This window comes from Trachurus japonicus, chromosome 13, assembly GCF_045865225.1.
Source record: "Trachurus japonicus isolate A0001 chromosome 13, Traja_1.0".
Lineage (NCBI taxonomy): Eukaryota > Metazoa > Chordata > Actinopteri > Carangiformes > Carangidae > Trachurus > Trachurus japonicus.
In genome coordinates this window covers 33,562,750-33,584,911 of record NC_140919.1, presented here as the reverse complement: position 1 = coordinate 33,584,911, position 22,162 = coordinate 33,562,750, and the positions used below count along the sequence as shown (strand labels likewise).

At 39.5% G+C, this 22,162-nt stretch overlaps 1 protein-coding gene and 3 pseudogenes across 1 annotated transcript; 2 read left to right on the top strand and 2 right to left on the bottom strand.

Annotated features, from left to right (window-relative positions):
- The first annotated feature begins 1,054 nt into the window (after positions 1 to 1,054).
- On the top strand, positions 1,055 to 1,981 carry LOC146976355 (odorant receptor 131-2-like). The gene has a single exon (XM_085794498.1). The coding sequence runs from the start codon at positions 1,055 to 1,057 to the stop codon at positions 1,979 to 1,981; it is 927 nt and encodes a 308-aa protein (XP_085650624.1).
- A 3,568-nt stretch (positions 1,982 to 5,549) lies between these two features.
- LOC146976354 (odorant receptor 131-2 pseudogene) lies at positions 5,550 to 6,467 on the top strand (annotated as a pseudogene).
- Positions 6,468 to 10,331: 3,864 nt separating this feature from the next.
- LOC146976353 (odorant receptor 131-2 pseudogene) lies at positions 10,332 to 11,292 on the bottom strand (annotated as a pseudogene).
- A 9,673-nt stretch (positions 11,293 to 20,965) lies between these two features.
- LOC146976352 (odorant receptor 131-2 pseudogene) lies at positions 20,966 to 21,889 on the bottom strand (annotated as a pseudogene).
- Between the last annotated feature and the right edge of the window lie 273 nt (positions 21,890 to 22,162).

The following is a 22,162-nucleotide window of genomic DNA, read 5'->3' as shown; positions in this document are numbered from 1 at the left end:
TTAGATTTAAAAGAAATATGGGAGGAGACCTCCCTAATTTGAAAAAAAGGTAGTGCTTTCTTTAAAGAATAAAATAAAGGGTACAGAGACCAGCAGTTCAGTCTGATCCAGAGCTGAAGCTGATTTTTGTTACTCTTGTGGTATATTGATGTGTTGATGAAAAGAAGGGATCACAGCTGACACGTCTTCGCTTGTATTCAAAAAACAAGTTTATTAACAAGAAGTAGAAGAGTGTACAAAAATGCCGAATTCTGGAACATCTCTATTGTCCATGTGAGAAGTTCTCGCGACTGGCCCAGAGCTCTGACTTAATACCTTTTCTGACTCCCCCATCTCCAGCCAGAGAGGATCCTCCTGTCCAGATGGCCCTTGACCTTTTAACTTTTAGGCTAGAACAAACTCAATGCCCTGTTTCGCATGTCTCTTTCCCATTAGAGAAGACAACAGGATCATTCAGTCCTATTGAACCATACATATCCTATTAGGTCAAATGACTTCTAAGCAAATTATGGAACCCATGGAGTAGAGCATCTGTCCACACACTCCTTCAGTTCCAAACAAGGCACACATACATACAAAGAAGAATACATGATGATGATAACAAGATATTAAAGTTCAGAACACTAAGGAGTATAATACACTACACTCTGAATGTTAGAAAATAAATTATCCTTGATCTTAACGAGCCCATTTTTTGGACATTTATTTTTTATCCAACAGGTCACTCCGGTTTCTGTAGCACCTCCTATAGATAGCTAATGAGGGAACTAGCAGCAAGTGATGATGACGACAGTGTCGTGAGCAGTGAATTTCACTTGGTGTTTTTTTTTCTTAGATGTCCTGATCTTTAAAGTCATCAGACACCTCTCTGTGAAGAGAGTCACCTTTGGAATAACATGGAGGACTTGGTGAACTGCTGCATAACTGCTGTATTCAGAGAAGCTTTGTAGTGGACCTGTATCCCTTTGTAACAAATACATAACTTTGTGTTGACAGGTATAGGTCAGGTACAATAGAGAATGACTTTTGTCTTTTGGGTTCACTCAGAAAATACATGGCAGATAACAGCTCATTAGTTGGTGGTGCTTCTCTGCGACGTCAGATCAATGACCAGGTTGTGATTGTTCAGATCCTGGTGGTGATTTTTCTCTGCATCAACTTGTTGCTCATCCTGACCTTCTTTAAAAAAGAGTGCTTCTACACAACCACACGTTACATCTTATTTGCTGTTATATTACTGTCAGATAGTTTATTGTTATTCTTCTCTGATATTCTACTAATCTTGAGCTATTTTCGATTTACCATGCAAGTGTGGTTGTGTGTCATCATCCATGTTTTTGTGCTTTTGTGCACTAGACTCACACCAGTTACTCTGACAGCAATGACTCTGGAGCGCTATGTGGCCATTTGCATGCCCCTGCGCCATGGAGAGCTGTGCTCCACACGTAGCACTGTGTACTGTATTCTCGTTGTTCATGGCATCAGCTCTGTGCCCAGTATTGTTATTCTTTCCATGTTCTTTGCATCAGCAACTCAACATTTCTATGAACAATATCAGATATGTTCATCAGAAATGTTAAGCTTCTATGTATGGCAGGATCATGTTCGGTCAGCTGTACAACAGTTGTACTTCTTGGTAATGTGCATCATTATTGTTGTCTCCTATATTAAAATAATGAAAGTGGCTAGAGCTGCATCAGGAGAAAATAAAAAGTCATCAAAGAAAGGACTCAAGACAGTGGTTCTTCATGGTTTCCAGCTGCTGCTCTGTCTCATTCAGCTGTGGTGCCCAGTCATTGAGAATTGGGTACTTCAAATTAATTTCATGTTGTTTGTACAAATTAGGTTCTTTAATTACGTAACATTTTTTCTTGCACCAAAATGCCTGAGTCCTCTTATTTATGGCCTCAGAGATGAGACTTTTTTTCAAGCACTGAAAAGCTATGCCTCTATTAGTGTGTTTAAAACAAATATTATTTGACATAATATTCTGACAGTAAGTCATGTTTAATTGCACTTATAGTACAATTCAATTATAAAGCACTCAAATTTCATGTGAACGTAGTGGAAATAACTGTATGTTTGATAGTCACTTTGTAAATAGTAAAAGAGTTATTATGCCATCTTGGATCCTAGCCCTTGTTTTGCTTTTAGATGTAAATGATTTAGGAACAAAAACCATTAGTAAGGGTGAAGTGTTGAGAAAGGTATGTCCATCAACAGGTGATGTAAACAACAGGGCACTCGGTGAAATGCTTGTTGCTACTCGCAGGCTCAGATTGCTAGTTGAGAGAGAACATCATGGAGAGAATTCCCACAGAAATAGATTTTATTGGTCAGTTTGAGACAGAGACAGTTTGTGAAATATGAAATATCCAAATGTTTTTCTACTTTTAGTATAAGCATCTTTTAACCCTTAGGAGTCTGGGCCTATTTTGGCTGTTTTTTAATACTTTTGATTTCGCCTTTATATACCACATAAAACTTTTTTTTTAACATGCACATGCTTGGTATCTTTTTTTTTCACTACAACTTCATCTATTAATTCTGAGAATTAATCTTTCACTTGAACCTACTTTATTAACACATTTGGCCTAAAAACACAATCATCCCGGACATTCTCATAGACAAGCTGCTCCTCCTGGGCATCCCCAGCCAGCTCTGCACCTGGATCAGAGACTTCTGACCGCCCCAGGTTGTACATCTCCTCTACAATAACCCTCCGCACTGGCTCCCCCCAGGGCTGTGTGCTGCCCCACTACATCCACACCTCCAACTCCATAATTAAATTTGCGGATGACACCACTGTTGTTGGCCTCATAAGGGAGGGGACGAGTCCGACTACCGGGATGAGATACACAACTTGACCATGGTGTTCCACAAACAATCTGACACTAAACACAAAGAAAACAAAAGAACTGATACTGGACTTAAGTGCAGAACAGATCACACACCCATCATCATAAATGGAGACTGTGTGGAAATTGTCCACAGTTTCAAATTCCTGGGCATCCAAATATCCCATAACCTCTCCTGGTCCACAAACACCATGGACATTGTAAGGAAGGCACAGCAGCGTCTGCATTTTCTATGAGTCCTTAACTCTTTCGTGACCATTTACGAAACCATTTTTTATTTTTATTTTTTTTACAGATTATGATAATAGACACTCTCCGGTACCCCGTGTGTGAATATGGTAGTCCTCTGATATGTAAAACTGTTTTAAACTACAATCAAAACATAATGGTTTTTATAAACTGTGATCTTGGTTTTGTCTGAGTAACTGTGCGTTCACACCAAAAGCTTCCAAAGCGTCAAAAACGCCGGAAGTCAATTCATTTTCAATGAGAGCCCGGCGACACTGAGCTTCCAAAGCGTCACCAGACGAGAAGTTGAGCCAGGTTTAACTTTAGGGTAATTAGCTATGACGCGGTTCGGCGGCAGCCTGTCAGAATAGAGATGTCCGTCGGCTGCCTTTTTTTTGTAATTCGGCTCCCCAATGACCAGCGCGATCGAACTTTGACGTCAGTCACGTGACGAGCGGCCAAAGCGGCTGAAAATATTTGCCGTTTTGGGAGCTGTCTTGTCTGACGCCCACCCTCGAGCGTTTTTGATGCTTTGGAAGCTTTTGGTGTGAACGCACATTAATCGGTCTCCTTGAATGCTGCTCTGGGGAGAAAGTGTAGCGTGCTGTACGGCTGTCGGCTTATTACAGTGTTGCCAACTTGGTGACTTTCTCGCTAAATCTGGCGACTTTCCAAACCCTCTTGGCGACTTTTTTTTGTCAAAAGCGACTCGCGACAAATCTAGCGACTTTTTCCGGTGCTGTTGCAAACATTTCTGCTTTGTAGATTCGGACATGAAAGCACGTTGTCACTGCTGTTTTCAACGTGCAGCGGGCGCTGTGAGCCGGGCGCCACCCCCGTCCCAAAGCCACGTCACGGAGCTGTCTCAGTTGCGGCCAGAGACCCACGCCGCCGCACCCCCCAGATTTGCCTACAAAAATACATATTTAGCCGTAGAAATGATTTGGGAGACATGCCACACTGCAGAGTACCGGTAAAATGAGCGGATTTCCACTTGACACAAAAGTGCATTTTTCTCTGAAACTAGAGCGGGGGCTCCGCGAACGAAACGGCGGAAAAACTCGCTGTTTTTTCGAGGAGCACGTTGGAAAGTCACTCTTCAACCACGTGAAAACTGTTTGTTTCTGTGATGTACAGAGTTCGCTTCAACGTGAGAAAAAAGGTAAACAAATAGCCAAAAACATGCGGTCCAGAGCGGGATGTGATGAGCAATTAGTGTGGTCGTGAAACAGTTAAAAGGAACAACCTGTGCAGGAGGCTGCTGGTGGCGTTCTACCACTCGGCCATCGAGAGCATCCTGACGTACGGCATCACAGTGTGGTATGGGGCATGCTCTGCAGCCGACAAGAAAGCTCTGCAGAGGATCACTAAAGCAGCGGTAAAAAATCACCAGCTGCCCCCTCCCCACACTTGAGGACATTGCTTACACCCGCTACCTCCGCAGAGCAGAAACCATCACCAAGGACTCTTCTCACCCAGGTCACCACCTGATCGCCCCCCTGCCCGGGGAGGCGGTACAGGCAAATCAAAACACGCACAAATCTGTTGAATAGCTTCTTTCCAAAGGCCATACACTCCCTGAACTGGAATCATTAACGCACTTTTGCCATTGCACTGTTATTTTTAGCCTAGATATATTTTAGTTATTTAGTTATTTTCCCTGCCGGCCAGACTGGTTGTGTATGTTATTTTGTGTATATTGTTTACATTTGTTGACACCGAGGCCACTGGCAATTTCGTTGTATTTCTTTTTATAAAAGTGTGTGCTATGTCATTAAGTTGTACCTGTTTTTTAATGAGAAAGACTGAAATTATGTTTACAGTATCTATTATTTAAGACCAGCCAAGACCACCCTAAGACCAGCTTGACCAGCCAAGATCAGCCAGACCACCCTGACCAACTAAGACCAGCCCTGACCAGCTTGGCTAAAACCAGCTGACCAGCTAAGACCAGCCTAACCAACTCGTACTAGCCTGACCAGCTAGCCTGACCAGCTAAGACCAGGTGACCAAAACCTAGCTAAAACCATCAAACCAGCTTGACCAGCTGGTCTAAGCTGTTTTTTTCAGTAGGACGGGGACAGGGAGGGGGGGAATTCGTGCTTCATCATGGTACGGACCAACAGGCCCTAGTGTGAGTGAACCCTTAGAATTTGCAGTACTTTAGAGAGCCAATGAGGGAGACCATTAGAGTAAGTAGGGGTTTCATGTAATGTTATTTAAAGTCGTCTTCATGCACAGCCTTCTATCAGTCGGCTACACAGAACTCAGCAGACAACGTTGCTCTCTTGACCAGTTTGTAGAGGTAATCTGCTGCATCTAATCCTACATCCTATCACTTCAGAGAAAATTTAATAATCATCATTTTGTATAAAGAATCCAATCTTATTCTGATGAGGACACACCGATGGGCCTTTTGCAGTGGCTAAACTCCTTTAGGACTCTTTTCTGTTTACTTAGGCGATGGAGGCAGAGAACAATTCACTGATATTTGCTGAGGTCATTGAGCAGCAGATTTTTACTGTGCAGGTGCTGATGATGATTTTTCTCTGCATCAACTTGTTGCTCATCATAACCTTTTTTACAAAAGAGTGTTTCTACACAACCACACGTTACATCTTATTTGCTGTTACATTACTGTCAGATAGTTTCTTGTTGTTCATTACTGATATCCTACTTATCGTCCACCTTTTTAATATTGCATTTCAAGTGTGGATATGTCTCATTATCTGTGTTGTGATTGTTGTATATACTTCAGTCACACCAGTTACTTTGGCAGCAATGACTCTGGAGCGCTATGTGGCCATTTGCATGCCCTTGCGCCATGGAGAGCTGTGCTCCGCACGGAATACTGTAAACTGTATACTCATAATTCATGGCCTCAGCTCTGTGCCATGCATTATTATTCTCTTCACCTTCTTTATATCAGCATCACTTAGCTTTTACAAAAAACATCAGTTATGTTCAGTGGAGGTGTTGATGTTACACCTGTGGCAGCATAATCTTAGGTCAGCTATTTATCAAGTCCAGTTTCTGATAATGTCCATTATCATTGTTTACTCCTATATTAAAATAATGAAAGTGGCCAAAGCTGCATCAGGAGATGATAAAAGGTCATCACAGAAAGGACTCAGAACAGTGATTCTTCATGGTTTTCAGCTGCTGCTCTGTCTCATCCAGATGTGGTGCCCATTCATAGAAGCTGCTTTGCTCAAGATTGATTTGTTTTTATTCCTTAATGTGCGTTATATTAACTACATCCTATTTTATCTTGCACCCAGATGTCTGAGTCCTCTCATTTATGGCCTCAGGGATGAAGTCTTTTTTCATGCACTTAAAAGCTGTGCCTCCTTCGAGTTGTGTAAAAGAAACATTATTTGACAAATTTGAGTCACAGTTAGACACTTGTGAAAGTGTTTGAATTAGGCTCAGTGAGTTCTGCTCACAGATAATAAGCTTGTGGACCAACAGGTGTTTTTAATCAGAACCACAGTATGAGTGTCGTGGATCAATATCAGGTCCCGCATGATATTGTAATGAGTCATCAGTGAGGTGCTTGCTGTCATAATATCTATATACACAGTCAAGCATATATATGTGGTTTTAGTTGGAAAATGCAGCATGTAGGATATTTTAATTCTTTTATATAGCTATATATATATATTATTATTATTATTATTATTTTTTTTTTTTTTTGGGGGGGGTTACGGTACACTTGGTTAGCTTTTTATTCACAAATTGCTTTTTTTCCCCCACAAAATGGAAATGGTTGTATAATGGCTATATAATTTATACCTCCATGACCATTTGCAATAATTATTATTTTTAGATGAAATATTTAATGACTCTCCTCAGAACTCAGTTTGTCATGGTGTAGCATTATTACCGATTGTGTATGTGTGCCTGTGTGTGGGTTGGGTGGAGTTGGGGGAGTCTTCTAAAAACCAAAAAAACTTTTATTGTAAAGCACTTTGCACTACAATTTCTTCCTCCATAACCATTTTTGCAATACTGAGTTTTTAGATGAAATATGGTGTGTATGTGTGAATGGGAACAATGGAGTCTGCTTAGGAAAACTGTTTTTAACAATTTTTGAAAGACACATGATGAAATAAAGTCATTCCACTCACTTTCTATTGCATTTCTTATATTTTAATACCACTGTGTACATGACATGGACGAGATGGAGGTTGCTCTGCCCTGAGTGGGTTGTTTGTAAGGGTGTATTCGCATTTGTTTGGGTAATAGAATGAATGAGTGTATGTGGCTCATTTTGAGGGTCACAGTCTAATCCCTGTTGGTTAAAAGGCAATATTCTGTACATAGGTCATGATGACACATTTAAATATGAAATTACCAGGTAGTTGCATGGTTCTTATGTGGCAACTTATATATGGAAAAGTGTTGTAAACTATTAGGTCCAAAAAGTTCAATAAAAGCAATGATAATGAAGCTACATGGCGTGATCATTGAGTCAATACCTAAGGGATAATGTATAGTTAGGAGGTTGTTATGGAAAAATAAACCCCCAACAGGAAGTATGGGTTTCATACTTCCAGAAGGGGTTTATTTTGCACTTCAGCACTTCGTAAATGGTTAATATTTGTTTTTTTAAACCATCGATAAACATTACTTAAATGGTTATTGTAAAGTTGCAACTGATGTTTGTAATACTTTGTAAATGGTTAATAACCGACCTATAAACCATCTATAAACATTACGGTTATTGTAAAGTTGCGACTGATGTTTATGATAATTACTTAAAGCAGAAGTAAGCGGAATATTTGTGTTAATATAAGTCTTAAATAGATTATCTTCCGACAGCAATCACTTATATAGAGTGTTTGGTCCGAAAAACGGGTCTGTCAGTCACTCTGCTCTGCTGTAAGCCGAGGAGAAAACTTTCCTTGTATCCTACAACCTTTATCCAATGAGGAGAGAGAACAGCATAAAGGGGCGGTCCTCTCTGTGTGTGCAGCCAAGGGATGCGCGTGAATGTGGTGACGTAGGGACGAGGGCGGGGACTGCTAACTCCATCGGCTGACAAGAAGTTAGCCAAAACGACCGGATCGCTTACTTCTGCTTTAATGATTAATAAGCTTTTGTAAACCCTCAAGTAACATTTATTTGACTCCATTAAATTGTTTAATGGTGATCTCTTCAACTTTAAACTAAACACATTTCTGAACAAATCTTCAAGTCAATGTTGATTTGCAGCACTAAATAAACAGGGTGGGAGAAAGAGAGAGACAACACAACAAGAATCAATAAAACCTTTATTACAAAACTGTAAATTGCCATGCAAACATTATTTTTTAAAATATTTAACATGAATGTGAAACAGAAATATGGCTAAAAGGAAAAGACACATTAGAAGTGATTTGGTGCACCTCCAATTTAACTGTTTGTCTTAACTTCAAAGGAAAAATAACAGTGAAAATGAAGTAACAGTACTATTCTATATTTATAAATAACCTACAGTGGCTAATGATCATGTTTAAGCTTTTTGCAATTATGTAACTTCCAACATCACGGCAGCCGGCTGCCCAACTGATTACTTCTGCTTCCTCTTGTTGTATGGTATCAGCTTACCCACTGCTTTTTTGGCCCTGACTTCTGCATCATTTTGAATCATGTATTCACATTTGCTGACAAAGTCAGTTATCTTATCTCTTTTCAGAATCCTGCCAGTAGTTTTTGAAACTTATCTGGGCAAGCTATGGCAAGCTCCAGGATTGCCACTTTACATCTCACCGTCAGCTCTGTTACACCAGCGAATGCACATGCTTTGCCCGATTTCTTTCCACTGTTGTATGCTCTCCACACCCTCTTGTATCTGGCAATGAACTCCGTGGGATGACAGGCTCACCACGCTATAATAACAGAACGTTACGAGATAGAGTTGTTTTCAAGGCAAATGCAGAGACTTGCCAGAAAACTTCCCTCTGACAGGAACGCACATCAGCTGTTTTGCATGAATTTACCTCAAAAACAACTCTGTCTCTGTCTCGTAACGTTCCATTATTATCTCATAGCGTGGTGAACGTGCAGGTCACAACTTGTCCGCAAGAGCATTTTGGAGTTGTTGGATTGATGAGGGAAACCAAGAAATCCCATTAGCCTCCGTAGCATAGCTATGCAGCTCGAGGCTCCACTCAGCTATTCCAAAAATAGCTTACACCGACAAATAAAGGTAACGGACCTACTGCCACTGTATAGGGATCATGGCAATGGCTGAATTTGCCAAAATGTTGAACTATCCATTTAAGCAAGTTGATTTACTGTTCATCAGATTGTTGTGCATGGAGGACCAAGAATGTCCAAGTAAAAGAAATGATTTCCTGACTTCCTGAACTTTAAAATAAAGTTGGTGGATTTACTTTATTTGGAAAGCTTTCAAGTGTTCAATGTAAAATCAAATTTCATGTAGTCATGAAGAGCAGTGCCCTCAGAAATTATATTAATATAAACATTGGTTTAACATTTCTTATTGAATGGTCCAGTGTTAGTCCAGTGTTCTGGTTCTGATAGACTTATAGACAGAGGAAACATCAGGTTGGGAGGAAGACTATCAGCAGGCCAGTATCATCATGAGATTGATAAAAACAAAAATAAAAAAAAAACAAATACAAAACAATCATCCAACGCAGTGCTTTCACTAAATACTTTGTCAGCCTCTGAATTACAAAAAAAACCTTAAATCAAAAAAAAAAAAAAAATGGGGCATCAAACCTTTTGTTGAAAATCATTGTTTTATCTGAAAGTTTATCAACAATTTTAATTAAATGTTATTAAAGTTAAACTGAAATGAAAGTATTGCCAAATGTGATTAATTTTCCAGACATATACAGTTCACAGGGTAAAGTGATCAATTTGCAAGAAAAAGTTTAAACTCTCAGAGTGTTTTTTTTATTTCAAGGTTCTGTTTGCATCACAAGCTGATAGATGAAGACTTTAGAAAATGTTTCTCCAAAAATCTCTCAGATTGTTGGCAGTTGTTTTCAAATAGGGAATATATAATATTGAAGATTTTTTATGTTTAAAACCTCTATGTGAAAAAGCACCCCACTGATCATTTCACGTCATGTAGGACCTGATATTGATCGATATGACTGACACTGCTTTTTGTTGAAGCAAACACACTGGCCCACAGGTTCATTATCTGTGAGCTTCAGTTATTAAGCCAAATTCAACATTTATGGTTAGTTATGTTTGCACAAACGGTTACAAACTGATTCTACATTTTCAAATAATATTTTTTTTATACAAGCCAAAGGACAGTGAGTTTTTCAGTGCATTAAAGAAAACTTCATCTCTGAGGCCATAAATCAGAGGACTCAGACATCTTGGTGCAAGATAAAAAAATATGTAGTTAAAATACCTGACATTCATGTATAGTGTAAAATTTATGTTCAACATGGCAGCTTCTACAAACGGGCACCACATCTGGATGAGACAGAGCAACAGCTGAAACCCATGAAGAATAACGGTTTTCAGCCCTTTCTTTGATGACTTTTTATCATCTCCTGATGCAGCTTGGGCCACTTTAATTATTTTAATATAGCAGAAAACAAGGATGATAGATATAATCAGAAACTGTAATTGATATATAGCTGACCTAAGATTATGCTGCCATAAGTGTAATATAAACAGCTCTGCATAACAGAAATAATATTTTTTGTAAAAGCCAAGTGATGTTGACACAAAGAAGGTGGAGAGAAAAATAATGCAAGGCAACGAGCTGAGGCAGTGAATGATAAGAATACAGTTTATAGTATTGCGTATAGAGCACAGCTCTCCATGGCGCAAGGGCATGCATATGGCCACATAGCGCTCCAGGGTCATTGCTGTTAGAGTAACAGGTGTGACTGAAGTATACACAATTGTGACGGTGCAGATAATGAGACATATCCATGCTTGAATAGTAATATCAAGCTCTGTGAAAATGGCAAGGACATCAGTAATGAATAACAAGAAACTATCTGACAGTAATGTAACAGCAAAGAGGATATAGCGTGTGGTTAGCACTCTTTTGTAAAAAAGGTGATGATAAGCAGGAAATTGATGCAGAGAAAAACCATCACTAGGATCTGCACACTAACAAGCTGGTCTTTGATCAGCTCGTGCAGCTCAGTCCCAAACAGTGAGCTGTTATTTGCCATATATCTGCTTTCTAAACACAGAGGAGTTGTAGCCACAGCAAAATATCCAGCATGTCATTATCAAATAACGATTTCAATTTTGTATATTAAAGCCAAAAGACCATGTCTAATTTCAGCTTTGATTAAAGTGGCACAAAAGTGGATCAAATACAGTAGTTTAAAAACCTGTTGGGCCCATCCAGTGAGTAACATCATGTGCTGAGCTGTGAGCTTCTGAGAGATGGCTGTGCATGATGATGGCTTTAAAGACTAGTACGTAAATAACATCAAATGAAACCTAATCTAATAGTGTCGTCATTCCTGAGCCCTGTGTTTCCTGCGTGTTCCTACCAGTTGAGTTTTTTGAAGATAAATAAAAATTTTCTGTTCCACCATATCTGCGTCTGCTTTCCCCCACCCTGAAACAGTAGTTTGATTGTCAGTTGGACAGACTATTGCAGAAAGTAATGTGATCTCGCCCGTAACGCGAGTATCGCGTCCCTTGACACATTGGTCACATTTTTGATCATCGCTTCGCACGACGACGCAACCCATAAATACATATGAAATATTCACAACTTAGGAGGAAGCTGTACCTCCTCGCTGACCCTCTGCAGGCATTATCTTTTTTATTTCGGTCGCGGTAAAAGTACGATGTCGTGTTGTAAAGCTCCTGGAATTGGCCATGAAACCGCACACAGCCCCAACCCTTTTTTTTTTTTTTACACAGCCACAGTAGTCTTCTCGGGGTCATTCCTATGTTCCCACAGCCTTATGTTCCCACATTTCTAACTTTTGTTGTCACTGAAAATTAGGCCCTATGTTCCCACAGCCCTTTGGTTGGGTTTAGGCAATGAAGAAAAGAGTTGGTTAAGTTTAGTAAAGAGACCAGTTAGAGGCTAGACAGGCCAGATAGATAGAGTCCAAATAGGTAGAGAGAGTCCAGTGGGAACATAGGGCCTTATTTTGAGAAAGATCTTAGAACTGTGGGAACATAGGGCTGTGGGAACATAAGGCTGTGGGAACATAGGCATGGACCCGTCTTCTCCACCGTGTTTTGAAATGTGTGTCTATGCCGGTGACGTGGTTTTGATATCAACGCTGGATGTCGCGGCACAGCGTCACACAATGTCGCTTGAAAAGTTCAAATTTTTCAACTTAAAGCGATGTCAATGCGTCATTTACATTGACTTTGAATGGAAACTTGTGGCATTCATCGCGTTTGGTGTGAACGCACGGTAGAGATGCGTGGATAGGCAATTATTTCATCCGCAACCGCATCACAAAAGTCGTCATCCACCCGAACCAACGTTTTTTCAAAACCACACCCGCCCGCCATCCGCCCGTTGTTGTATATCTAATATGGACGATGCAAGGTATTAGCAAGGTTAGAAAGCTTTTGCCTGTTCAAGAAAGGAGACTGATCCAATGCAGCAGAGAATGCGTGCCACATACTTATTGTCATTTCCATGAAGAAAGTGTTGACTGTTGTTGCCAATGCGACGTTTTTAAGAAGTAAAAAAAAAAAATGTTCAGAATTTTTGAAATTATTACATATAAGTTATTTCAATAAATATTAACTTTTTACACAACATACACATTTCTTAAAATAATTAAAAGGGGGGAAAAAAAATAGAATATGAAATTGCAGAGAAACAATTTTGCGATAAAGGTGAACTGCAGCCATGACAAATTATCTCTCATCACAGACACCAGTGGGCAATTACTGCAGTGCCTGATGACTGCAGTGCAAAAAAATGTTCTGAATTTTTGAAATGATTACATATAAGTTATTTCAATAAATATTAACTTTTTAACATTAAAAGTTGTAACAATTTTGCGATAAAGATGATGACTGCAGTGCAAAAAAATGTTCAGAATTTTTGAAATGATTACATATAAGTTATTTCAATAAATATTAACTTTGCGATAAAGATGAACCTTTATTAGTGTGAATGCTGGAAGCATTCACACTATTGTTATTCGGTTCGGCCATTTTCTGCCTTTCTTTGTCATGTAACTAGTCCTTCATACTTTGTGCTATTTCAACAATTCAAATATCAAAATGTTCAGCCTTTTCGGGACAGGTGTGCTATGTCTTTTCTCTTTTCAACTATTCATACTTTTTGCAATATTCAACTATTTCTGATTTTTTTTTCCCCATAGAGAATGCATTGGAACAGTCTTGAAACTCTTCAAATCTTCTTACTTCTTTCAGCCTTTAAAGCGTCCACATACTTTCAGCTAGAGACTTCATTCAAATTCTGAGCTGTAGACAAACTTCTAATGTATTCATCCTGTATTCACAACTTTTTCATAGCTTGCACCGTTTTTGAGATAAATCCTTTAAAAGCACATGAGGATTTCTGACAAATTTCACACTTTTCAATGAGTGTGTATGGGGTTGGGTCAGAGTGAGTGACATCATCGTTAGAGTGAGAGGGATCGAAAAAACATTCAGGATTTTTTCTGGATAAATTGCCAGCACGGCCACAAATTAAACTCTAGACACATGATTTCCTCACCGGTTTGTAGCCACACTTGTTGTGTCTCATTTAATGTGCTCAAAACAGCAGACAGACTTACAGAATTGTCTCAGTGAGCCTAATTGTGCAGCTAGACCCACTCCAGTGGCTCATCCACTTCAATATAAAAGTAGGAGCTGATTTTTTTAGAAAAGCAGAAATGCCCCCCTTTTCTACCTTGCGACCCTGAGAAAAGTTTTTGCCCGACAAACATTTAATGCACATCAATGTGCTCAGGAAGGTCTGCTTGCCCAGATGGTCAGGAGGACCACATTCTAATAAGAGGTACGGTTCTCTTTTTCTGGGCTGTTTTGGGAAGCTGCTCAGAGCACAAATCTCTCTGCTCTGCTCTGCTCTGTGTGCAGTTGGTCCAGCTGTAGCGGCCAGCTCGTTATCAAAGTCTATAAATAGAACAGGTCAGGTGCAGCCTGGCCGCTCGTTAAGATGTTTTTAAACACAGCCCCACACACACACATGATAAACCAGACTGACAGAGGATGTCCACGCACAAACACAGGCATCACACTCACACAGACAGACACACACAGACGCTCACACACAGTCACACACACACACACATACACAAACAGACAAACACACAAACACAACACTTTTCCACACAGTAAAATGTAAGCATGGTAGTCGTCATGGCAACTTCTGAGGGCAGGCTGCCAATCAATCAGATCATTAGGGAGAGAGGAGTTTTGTGGCGCTTAACAGTTTTACTTTCTGCACATACACGCAGACAGAGAGACCGTCAGACTCACACACACACACACACACAGGTTTTCAGCTCAAATTCATCAGGCTCTCAATTATTTTATACTTTTGATGTAAACATCTCCAACAATTTATATTTTTCTCATGAATTTAAGTTCAGACGTTTAGTCTTTCCAATTCTATTAATAGTAGTACAATTACAGGTGGAGCCTAGGACATAGGATGCAGCTTTTAACATGTGTCCTATCTATCTATCTATCTATCTATCTATCTATCTATCTATCTATCTATCTATCTATCTATCTATCTATCTATCTATCTATCTATCTATCTATCTATCTATCTATCTATCTATCTATCTATCTATCTATACCCCTCCCTATTTTTTAACCCCTCTGTCTCCTTTTTTTCTTTCTTTCTTTCTTTCTTTCTTTCTTTCTTTCTTTCTTTCTTCTACTCCTTCATTTGTATTTTACGTAACTTTTTATATCCTTCCCTCTCTATCCATCCATCCATCCATCCATCCATCCATCCATCCATCCATCCATCCATCCATCCATCCATCCATCTACCTCTTTCTATCTATCATCCCCCTCTCTCTTTTTCTTCTTTCTTTCTTTCTTTCTTTCTTTCTTTCTTTCTTTCTTTCTTTCTTTCTTTCACTCCATTTCTGTCTTTTTACTTCTTTGTTTGTTTGATTCTTTCTTTCTTTCTTTCTATTCCTTTTCTCTTCCTTTGTTTTTACTCCATTTCTTTCTTTCTTTCTTTCTTTCTTTCTTTCTTTCTTTCACTCCATTTCTGTCTTTTTACTTCTTTGTTTGTTTGATTCTTTCTTTCTTTCTTTCTTTCTTTCTTTCTTTCTTTCTTTCTTTCTTTCTTTCTTTCTACTCCTTTTCTCTTCCTTTGTTTTTACTCCATTTCTTTCTTTCTTTCTTTCTTTCTTTCTTTCTTTCTTTCTTTCTTTCTTTCTTTCACTCCATTTCTGTCTTTTTACTTCTTCGTTTGTTTGATTGTTTCTTTCTTTCTATTCCTTTTCTCTTCCTTTGTTTTTACTCCATTTCTTTCTTTCTTTCTTTCTTTCACTCCATTTCTGTCTTTTTACTTCTTTGTTTGATTCTTTCTTTCTTTCTTTCTTTCTTCTCCTTTTCTCTTCCTTTGTTTTTACTCCATTTCTTTCTTTCTTTCTTTCTTTCTTTCTTTCTTTCTTTCACTCCATTTCTGTCTTTTTACTTCTTTGTTTGTTTGATTCTTTCTTTCTTTCTTTCTTTCTTTCTTTCTTTCTTTCTTTCTTTCTTTCTTTCTTTCTTTCTTTCTTTCTTTCTTTCTTTCTTTCTTTCTTTCTTTCTTTCTGTCCTTTTCTTTTTTCTCTCTTGTTTCAATCTTTCTTTCTTTCTTTCTTTCAACAATTTCTTCAGCTCATTCAGCATTGCTTCCAGCATTAACACCATTTCCATTCTTGGAAATGTTTTTTCTAGTTGATATCTGCAGCCATGACAAATTATCTCTTATCACAGACACCAGTGGGCAATTACTGCAGTGCCTGATGAAAATTTGACTGTTTCAAAGAGTGCTGCTCGTTTTTCGTATGTGGGTAACAATATTTAACTATGTATTTTCCTAATTGGTTCAACCGCCACCCGCCCGAATCTAATTAGGGCCACGGGCAATCGCACCGGGCACTGGTCCCAACAGCTATTCGGCCATTTTCTGCCTTTCTTCGTCATGTAACTAGTCCTTCATACTTTGTGCTATTTCAACAATTCAAATATCAAAATGTTCAGCCTTTTCGGGACTGGTGTGCTATGTCTTTTCTCTTTTCAACTATTCATACTTTTTGCAATATTCAACTATTTCTGATTTTTTTTTCCCCATAGAGAATGCATTGGAACAGTCTTGAAACTCTTCAAATCTTCTTACTTCTTTCAGCCTTTAAAGTGTCCACATACTTTCAGCTAGAGACTTCATTCAAATTCTGAGCTGTAGACAAACTTTTTAAGTATTCCTCTATGACTCAGCTTATTGATATCTTCAACAGTTTCTGATATTTGGCCGCTTTAAAATCATTAAGTTTTTTGACAAAATCCAGCTTTATAATGGGTGTGTGTTGCGTCTAACGAGCAGGGCTTAGAGTGAGTGACATCATCGCGAGAGTGAGAGGGATCGAAAAAACATTCAGGATTTTTTCTGGATAAATTGCCAGCACGGCCACAAATTAAACTCTAGACACATGATTTCCTCACTGGTTTGTAGCCACACTTGTCGTGTCTCATTTGATGTGTTCAAAACAGCAGACAGACTTACAGAATTGTCTCTATGAGCCTAATTGTGCAGCTAGACCCGCTCCAATGGCTCATCCACGTCAATATAAAAGTAGGAGCTGATTTTTTTAGAAAAACAGAAATGCCCCCCTTTTCTACCTTGCGACCCTGAGAAAAGTTTTTGCCCTACAAACATTTAAAGAGGAACTAAACCCCTAAACCACTTTTTTCTGCTGAAAACAAATGTATTTGGGTATAAGGTAGTGTTGTCAGTTGATTCTGGTCCAACTTTTGACATTTTAGTCAAAATATTTCAATTTGGTGTATTTTGTAGTAAAAATGTAGAGTGACTGCCCTCTATGGGTTGAAACACGGCTATTACAATCGAATTTTTCTATTGGCTGAGATGGAGGCAGATGACGTTTTGGAGGCAGCTTTCGTCACCGGCCACTAGCTCCCCGACCAATCAGCACCGGCTGCTGCCTGCCGCTAACGGTTGCTAGGCACTCTAGCTGCTCTGCTGCGGCTAACGGTTGCTAGGCGCTCTAGCTGCTCTGCTGCGGCTAACAGCTGCTAACAGCTGCCTGAACGGGAATCGTTAGTGCGGCCGGCGCTAACGAGCCGTTAACGAGCTAACGAGCCGGCGGATCAGCTGTAGATGCTGTGTCACGGCTCTGGCGTCCTCTCCTAGTAGTGTCCACGCTACTAGTGCTGTTAGAGTAGCTCGTTAGTAGCTCGTTAGCGCTAGCAGAAGTGTTGATGTGTGTTTATTACTTTTTTTTCTCTTTTGTGTGATTTCGCGGGTGTGAATGGGGCGCAGGGGGGAGGGGGGAGGGGGGGTCGGAGAGTGCTCCTGGAGTCCCGCCCATAATCAAGGCATTTTTTGAATTTCAAGCTTAGAGCACGTCATCCAAAACTGAGGGGTTTAGTTCCCCTTTAATGCACATCAGGAAGGTCTCCTTGCCCCAGTAGTCATGGCCACATTCTGATAAGAGGTACGGTTCTCTTTTTCTGGGTTGTTTTCGGAAGCTGCTCAGAGCACAAATCTCTCTGCTCTGCTCTGCTCTGTGTGCAGTGGCCAGCTGTTGGGGCCAGCTCGTTATCAAAGTCTATAAATAGAACAGTGCAGGTGCAGCCTGGCCGCTCGTTAAAATCGCCTGTTTGGTTTTTGGTCATTTTCTCCAAAACCACCGGCCCGATTTCAACCAAACCTTCTGCGTTGGACTCCCCTCGGACCCCCAGATGATATATCCAAGTTTGGAGAAATTTGAAGAAATTTTAATTTTTGGTCAAAAAAAAAAAACGTAAGCCGCGCGCCTGTCGTCTTTTTAAAATCGCCTGTTTGGTTTTTGGTCATTTTCTCCAAAACCACCGGCCCGATTTCAACCAAACCTTCTGCGTTGGACTCCCCTCGGACCCCCAGATGATATATCTGAGTTAGGAGAAATTTTAATTTTTGGTCAAAAAAAAAAAAACGTAAGCCGCGCGCCTGTCGTCTTTTTAAAATCGCCTGTTTGGTTTTTGGTCATTTTCTCCAAAACCACCGGCCCGATTTCAACCAAACCTTCTGCGTTGGACTCCCCTCGGACCCTCAGATGATATATCTGACTTAGGAGAAATTTTAATTTTTGGTCAAAAAAAAAAAAAAACGTAAGCCGCGCGCCTGTCGTCTTTTTAAAATCGCCTGTTTGGTTTTTGGTCATTTTCTCCAAAACCACCGGCCCGATTTCAACCAAACCTTCTGCGTTGGACTCCCCTCGGACCCCCAGATGATATATCCGAGTTTTGAGAAATTTGAAGAAATTTTAATTTTTGGTCAAAAAAAAAAAAGTAAGCCGCGCGCCTGTCGTCTTTTTAAAATCGCCTGTTTGGTTTTTGGTCATTTTCTCCAAAACCACTGGCCCGATTTCAACCAAACCTTCTGCGTTGGACTCCCCTCGGACCCCCAGATGATATATCCGAGTTTGGAGAAATTTAAATTTTTGGTCAAAAAAAAAAAAACGTAAGCCGCGCGCCTGTCGTCTTTTTAAAATCGCCTGTTTGGTTTTTGGTCATTTTCTCCAAAACCACCGGCCCAATTTCAACCAAACCTTCTGCGTTGGACTCCCCTCGGACCCCCAGATGATATATCCGAGTTTGGAGAAATTTGAAGAAATTTTAATTTTTGGTCAAAAAAAAAAAAAAAAACGTAAGCCGCGCGCCTGTCGTCTTTTTAAAATCGCCTGTTTGGGTTTTGGTCTTTTTCTACAAAACCACCGGCCCGATTTCAACCAAACCTTCTGCGTTGGACTCCCCTCGGACCCCCAGATGATATATCCAAGTTTGGAGAAATTTGAAGAAATTTTAATTTTTGGTCAAAAAAAAAAAAGTAAGCCGCGCGCCTGTCGTCTTTTTAAAATCGCCTGTTTGGTTTTTGGTCATTTTCTCCAAAACCACCGGCCCGATTTCAACCAAACCTTCTGCGTTGGACTCCCCTCGGACCCCCAGATGATATATCCGAGTTTGGAGAAATTTGAAGAAATTTTAATTTTTGGTCAAAAAAAAAAAAAAAACGTAAGCCGCGCGCCTGTCGTCTTTTTAAAATCGCCTGTTTGGGTTTTGGTCTTTTTCTACAAAACCACCGGCCCGATTTCAACCAAACCTTCTGCGTTGGACTCCCCTTGGACCCCCAGATGATATATCCAAGTTTGGAGAAATTTGAAGAAATTTTAATTTTTGGTCAAAAAAAAAAAAGTAAGCCGCGCGCCTGTCGTCTTTTTAAAATCGCCTGTTTGGTTTTTGGTTTTTGGTCATTTTCTCCAAAACCACCGGCCCGATTTCAACCAAACCTTCTGCGTTGGACTCCCCTCGGACCCCCAGATGATATATCCGAGTTTGGAGAAATTTTAATTTTTGGTCAAAAAAAAAAACGACATCATCGCGAGAGTGAGAGGGATCGAAAAAACATTCAGGATTTTTTCTGGATAAATTGCCAGCACGGCCACAAATTAAACTCTAGACACATGATTTCCTCACTGGTTTGTAGCCACACTTGTCGTGTCTCATTTGATGTGTTCAAAACAGCAGACAGACTTACAGAATTGTCTCTATGAGCCTAATTGTGCAGCTAGACCCGCTCCAATGGCTCATCCACGTCAATATAAAAGTAGGAGCTGATTTTTTTAGAAAAACAGAAATGCCCCCCTTTTCTACCTTGCGACCCTGAGAAAAGTTTTTGCCCTACAAACATTTAATGCACATCAGGAAGGTCTCCTTGCCCCAGTAGTCATGGCCACATTCTGATAAGAAACTTGTCATCTATAATAGAGAAAGTGAGAAACACACTCAAGTTTATTATTAGCTATATTAGTTTTAGATTTATTTATTTGCACCATAAAAATAAAAAAACAAGAATAATTGCGATAAGTGCGGGAGAGGTTAAAAACCCTATATGGGCTTATACAAAATTCCTCCCCAAAAAATACACAAAGATTCAAAAACAATTCAACAACAACAAAAAAGAAAGCATTGCAAGTGCCTTATTGTAACAGAATTAATTGAAATACAATTATGAGTAGGTGTAAAATGGTTATGTATGAGTGACAAATCAATAAATACTCTAATTGTGATTTTTTTTTTTTATCTAACGCTGGGGACACACCGCCATGAAAATTGTGTAGACACAGTGGTTGTAGGATAGCAGGGTGGTGGAGTAACTTCATGTTAATCATGACCAGCAAATGTTAAATTGAAACTTGTTGGTAATGTTTTATTATAATGTTTCTCAGCACATGATGAAGTTTGTGTTCCCTAGAGATACAGCAAAGATTTACTTTAGGTTTAATGGTTTGATATTCATGTGCAAATTATTAAATGAAAATGCAAAATAATTTATCACTAAAATAACCAAATCCCTTAGGTACATCATTTGTTATCATTATTTTATCCCATTTGATAAGTTTGTCCACAAAATTTTGACAAGGGGGGCATATATTTCCCATGGAGTTTTTCCTCAGTCGATGTGAGGGTCTAAGGGCAGAGGATGTTGTTATGATGCCGTGTAAAGCCCTTTGAGACTGTTTGTAAAAACGAGCAATTCAAATAAAATTGCCTTGCCTTGCCCAGATAGCAAGCAAATGTGCCAAGGACCACAAACAACACAAATATTTACTGTTCAAAGCACATTATACCACAAGCATACATGAAAATGTACACATTTGTCATTGCACTTATGTAAAAGTTAACTACAAACATGCTTAAGTATTTCTCCTCAAAAAACCACAGAGAACACCATTTTTCAGTGCATGAAAATATGTTTCATCCCTGAGGCCATAAATGAGAGGACTCAGACATCTTGGAACAAGGTTAAACATAATGTAATTAAAAAACCTGACATTAATAAATAACCTGAAATTAATCTGGAGTACAACAGTTTCTATGAATGGCCCCCACAGCTGCATAAGGCAGAGCAGCAGTTGAAAACCATGAAGCACCACTGTTCTGAGCCCTTTCTTTGATGACTTTTTATTCTCTCCTGATGCAGCTTTGGCCACTTTCATTATTTTAAAGTAGGAGTAAAAGATGATGACGGACATCATCAAGAAGTAAAACTGATGCACAGCTGACCTAATATGATCCTGCCATCTGTACAAAATAAACATCTCTACAGAACATATTCTGTACTGCTTATAAAAGTTAAGAGAAGCTGATGCAAAAAAGGGGAAGAGAGCAATGATGCAGGGCACTGAACTGAAGCCATGGATGATGAGGATACAGTGCACCGTGTTGCGTGTGGTGCACAGCTCTCCATGGCGCAGGGGCATGCAAATGGCCACATAGCGCTCCAAGGTCATTGCTGTCAGAGTAACTGGTGTGACTGTAACATACACTAAAACTACTGTAGAGATAATGATACACAACCACACTTCCAGGGTAAAGTTAAAATAGGCCAAGATGAACAGAAAATCAGACAAGCACAATAGCAAGCTATCAGACAGTAGGGTAACAGCAAATAAGATGTACCGAGCAGTTGTATAGAAGCACTCCTTTGTGAAATAGGTTATGATCAGCAACAGGTTGATGCATAGAAAAATCATCACTAAGATCTGTATGATGATGACCCGGTCATTGATCTGCCGCAGCAGGAACTCACCACCATCCAGTGAGTTGTTATCTGCCATCACTTTTCTTACACAATATTCTAATGTTTTGCTAAGTGTTAAGTTGTCAATATTAAATGAGAAACTAGATTTAAAACAATTGCACAACAAAAAGGTCACGCCTCTCTGTCAGGATTTACCAGAGCTGCCCTACAGTGTCATAGTATTGTATTGTGTTGCATTTTCAAAGGCAAAATATTAAGGTTTTTCACTGAGAGCTGTGCATGCAGACTTTATACTACTTTCTGCTAGTATCCCTCAGGAGCTATCTGTAGAGGCATCAGGAGTGAAACA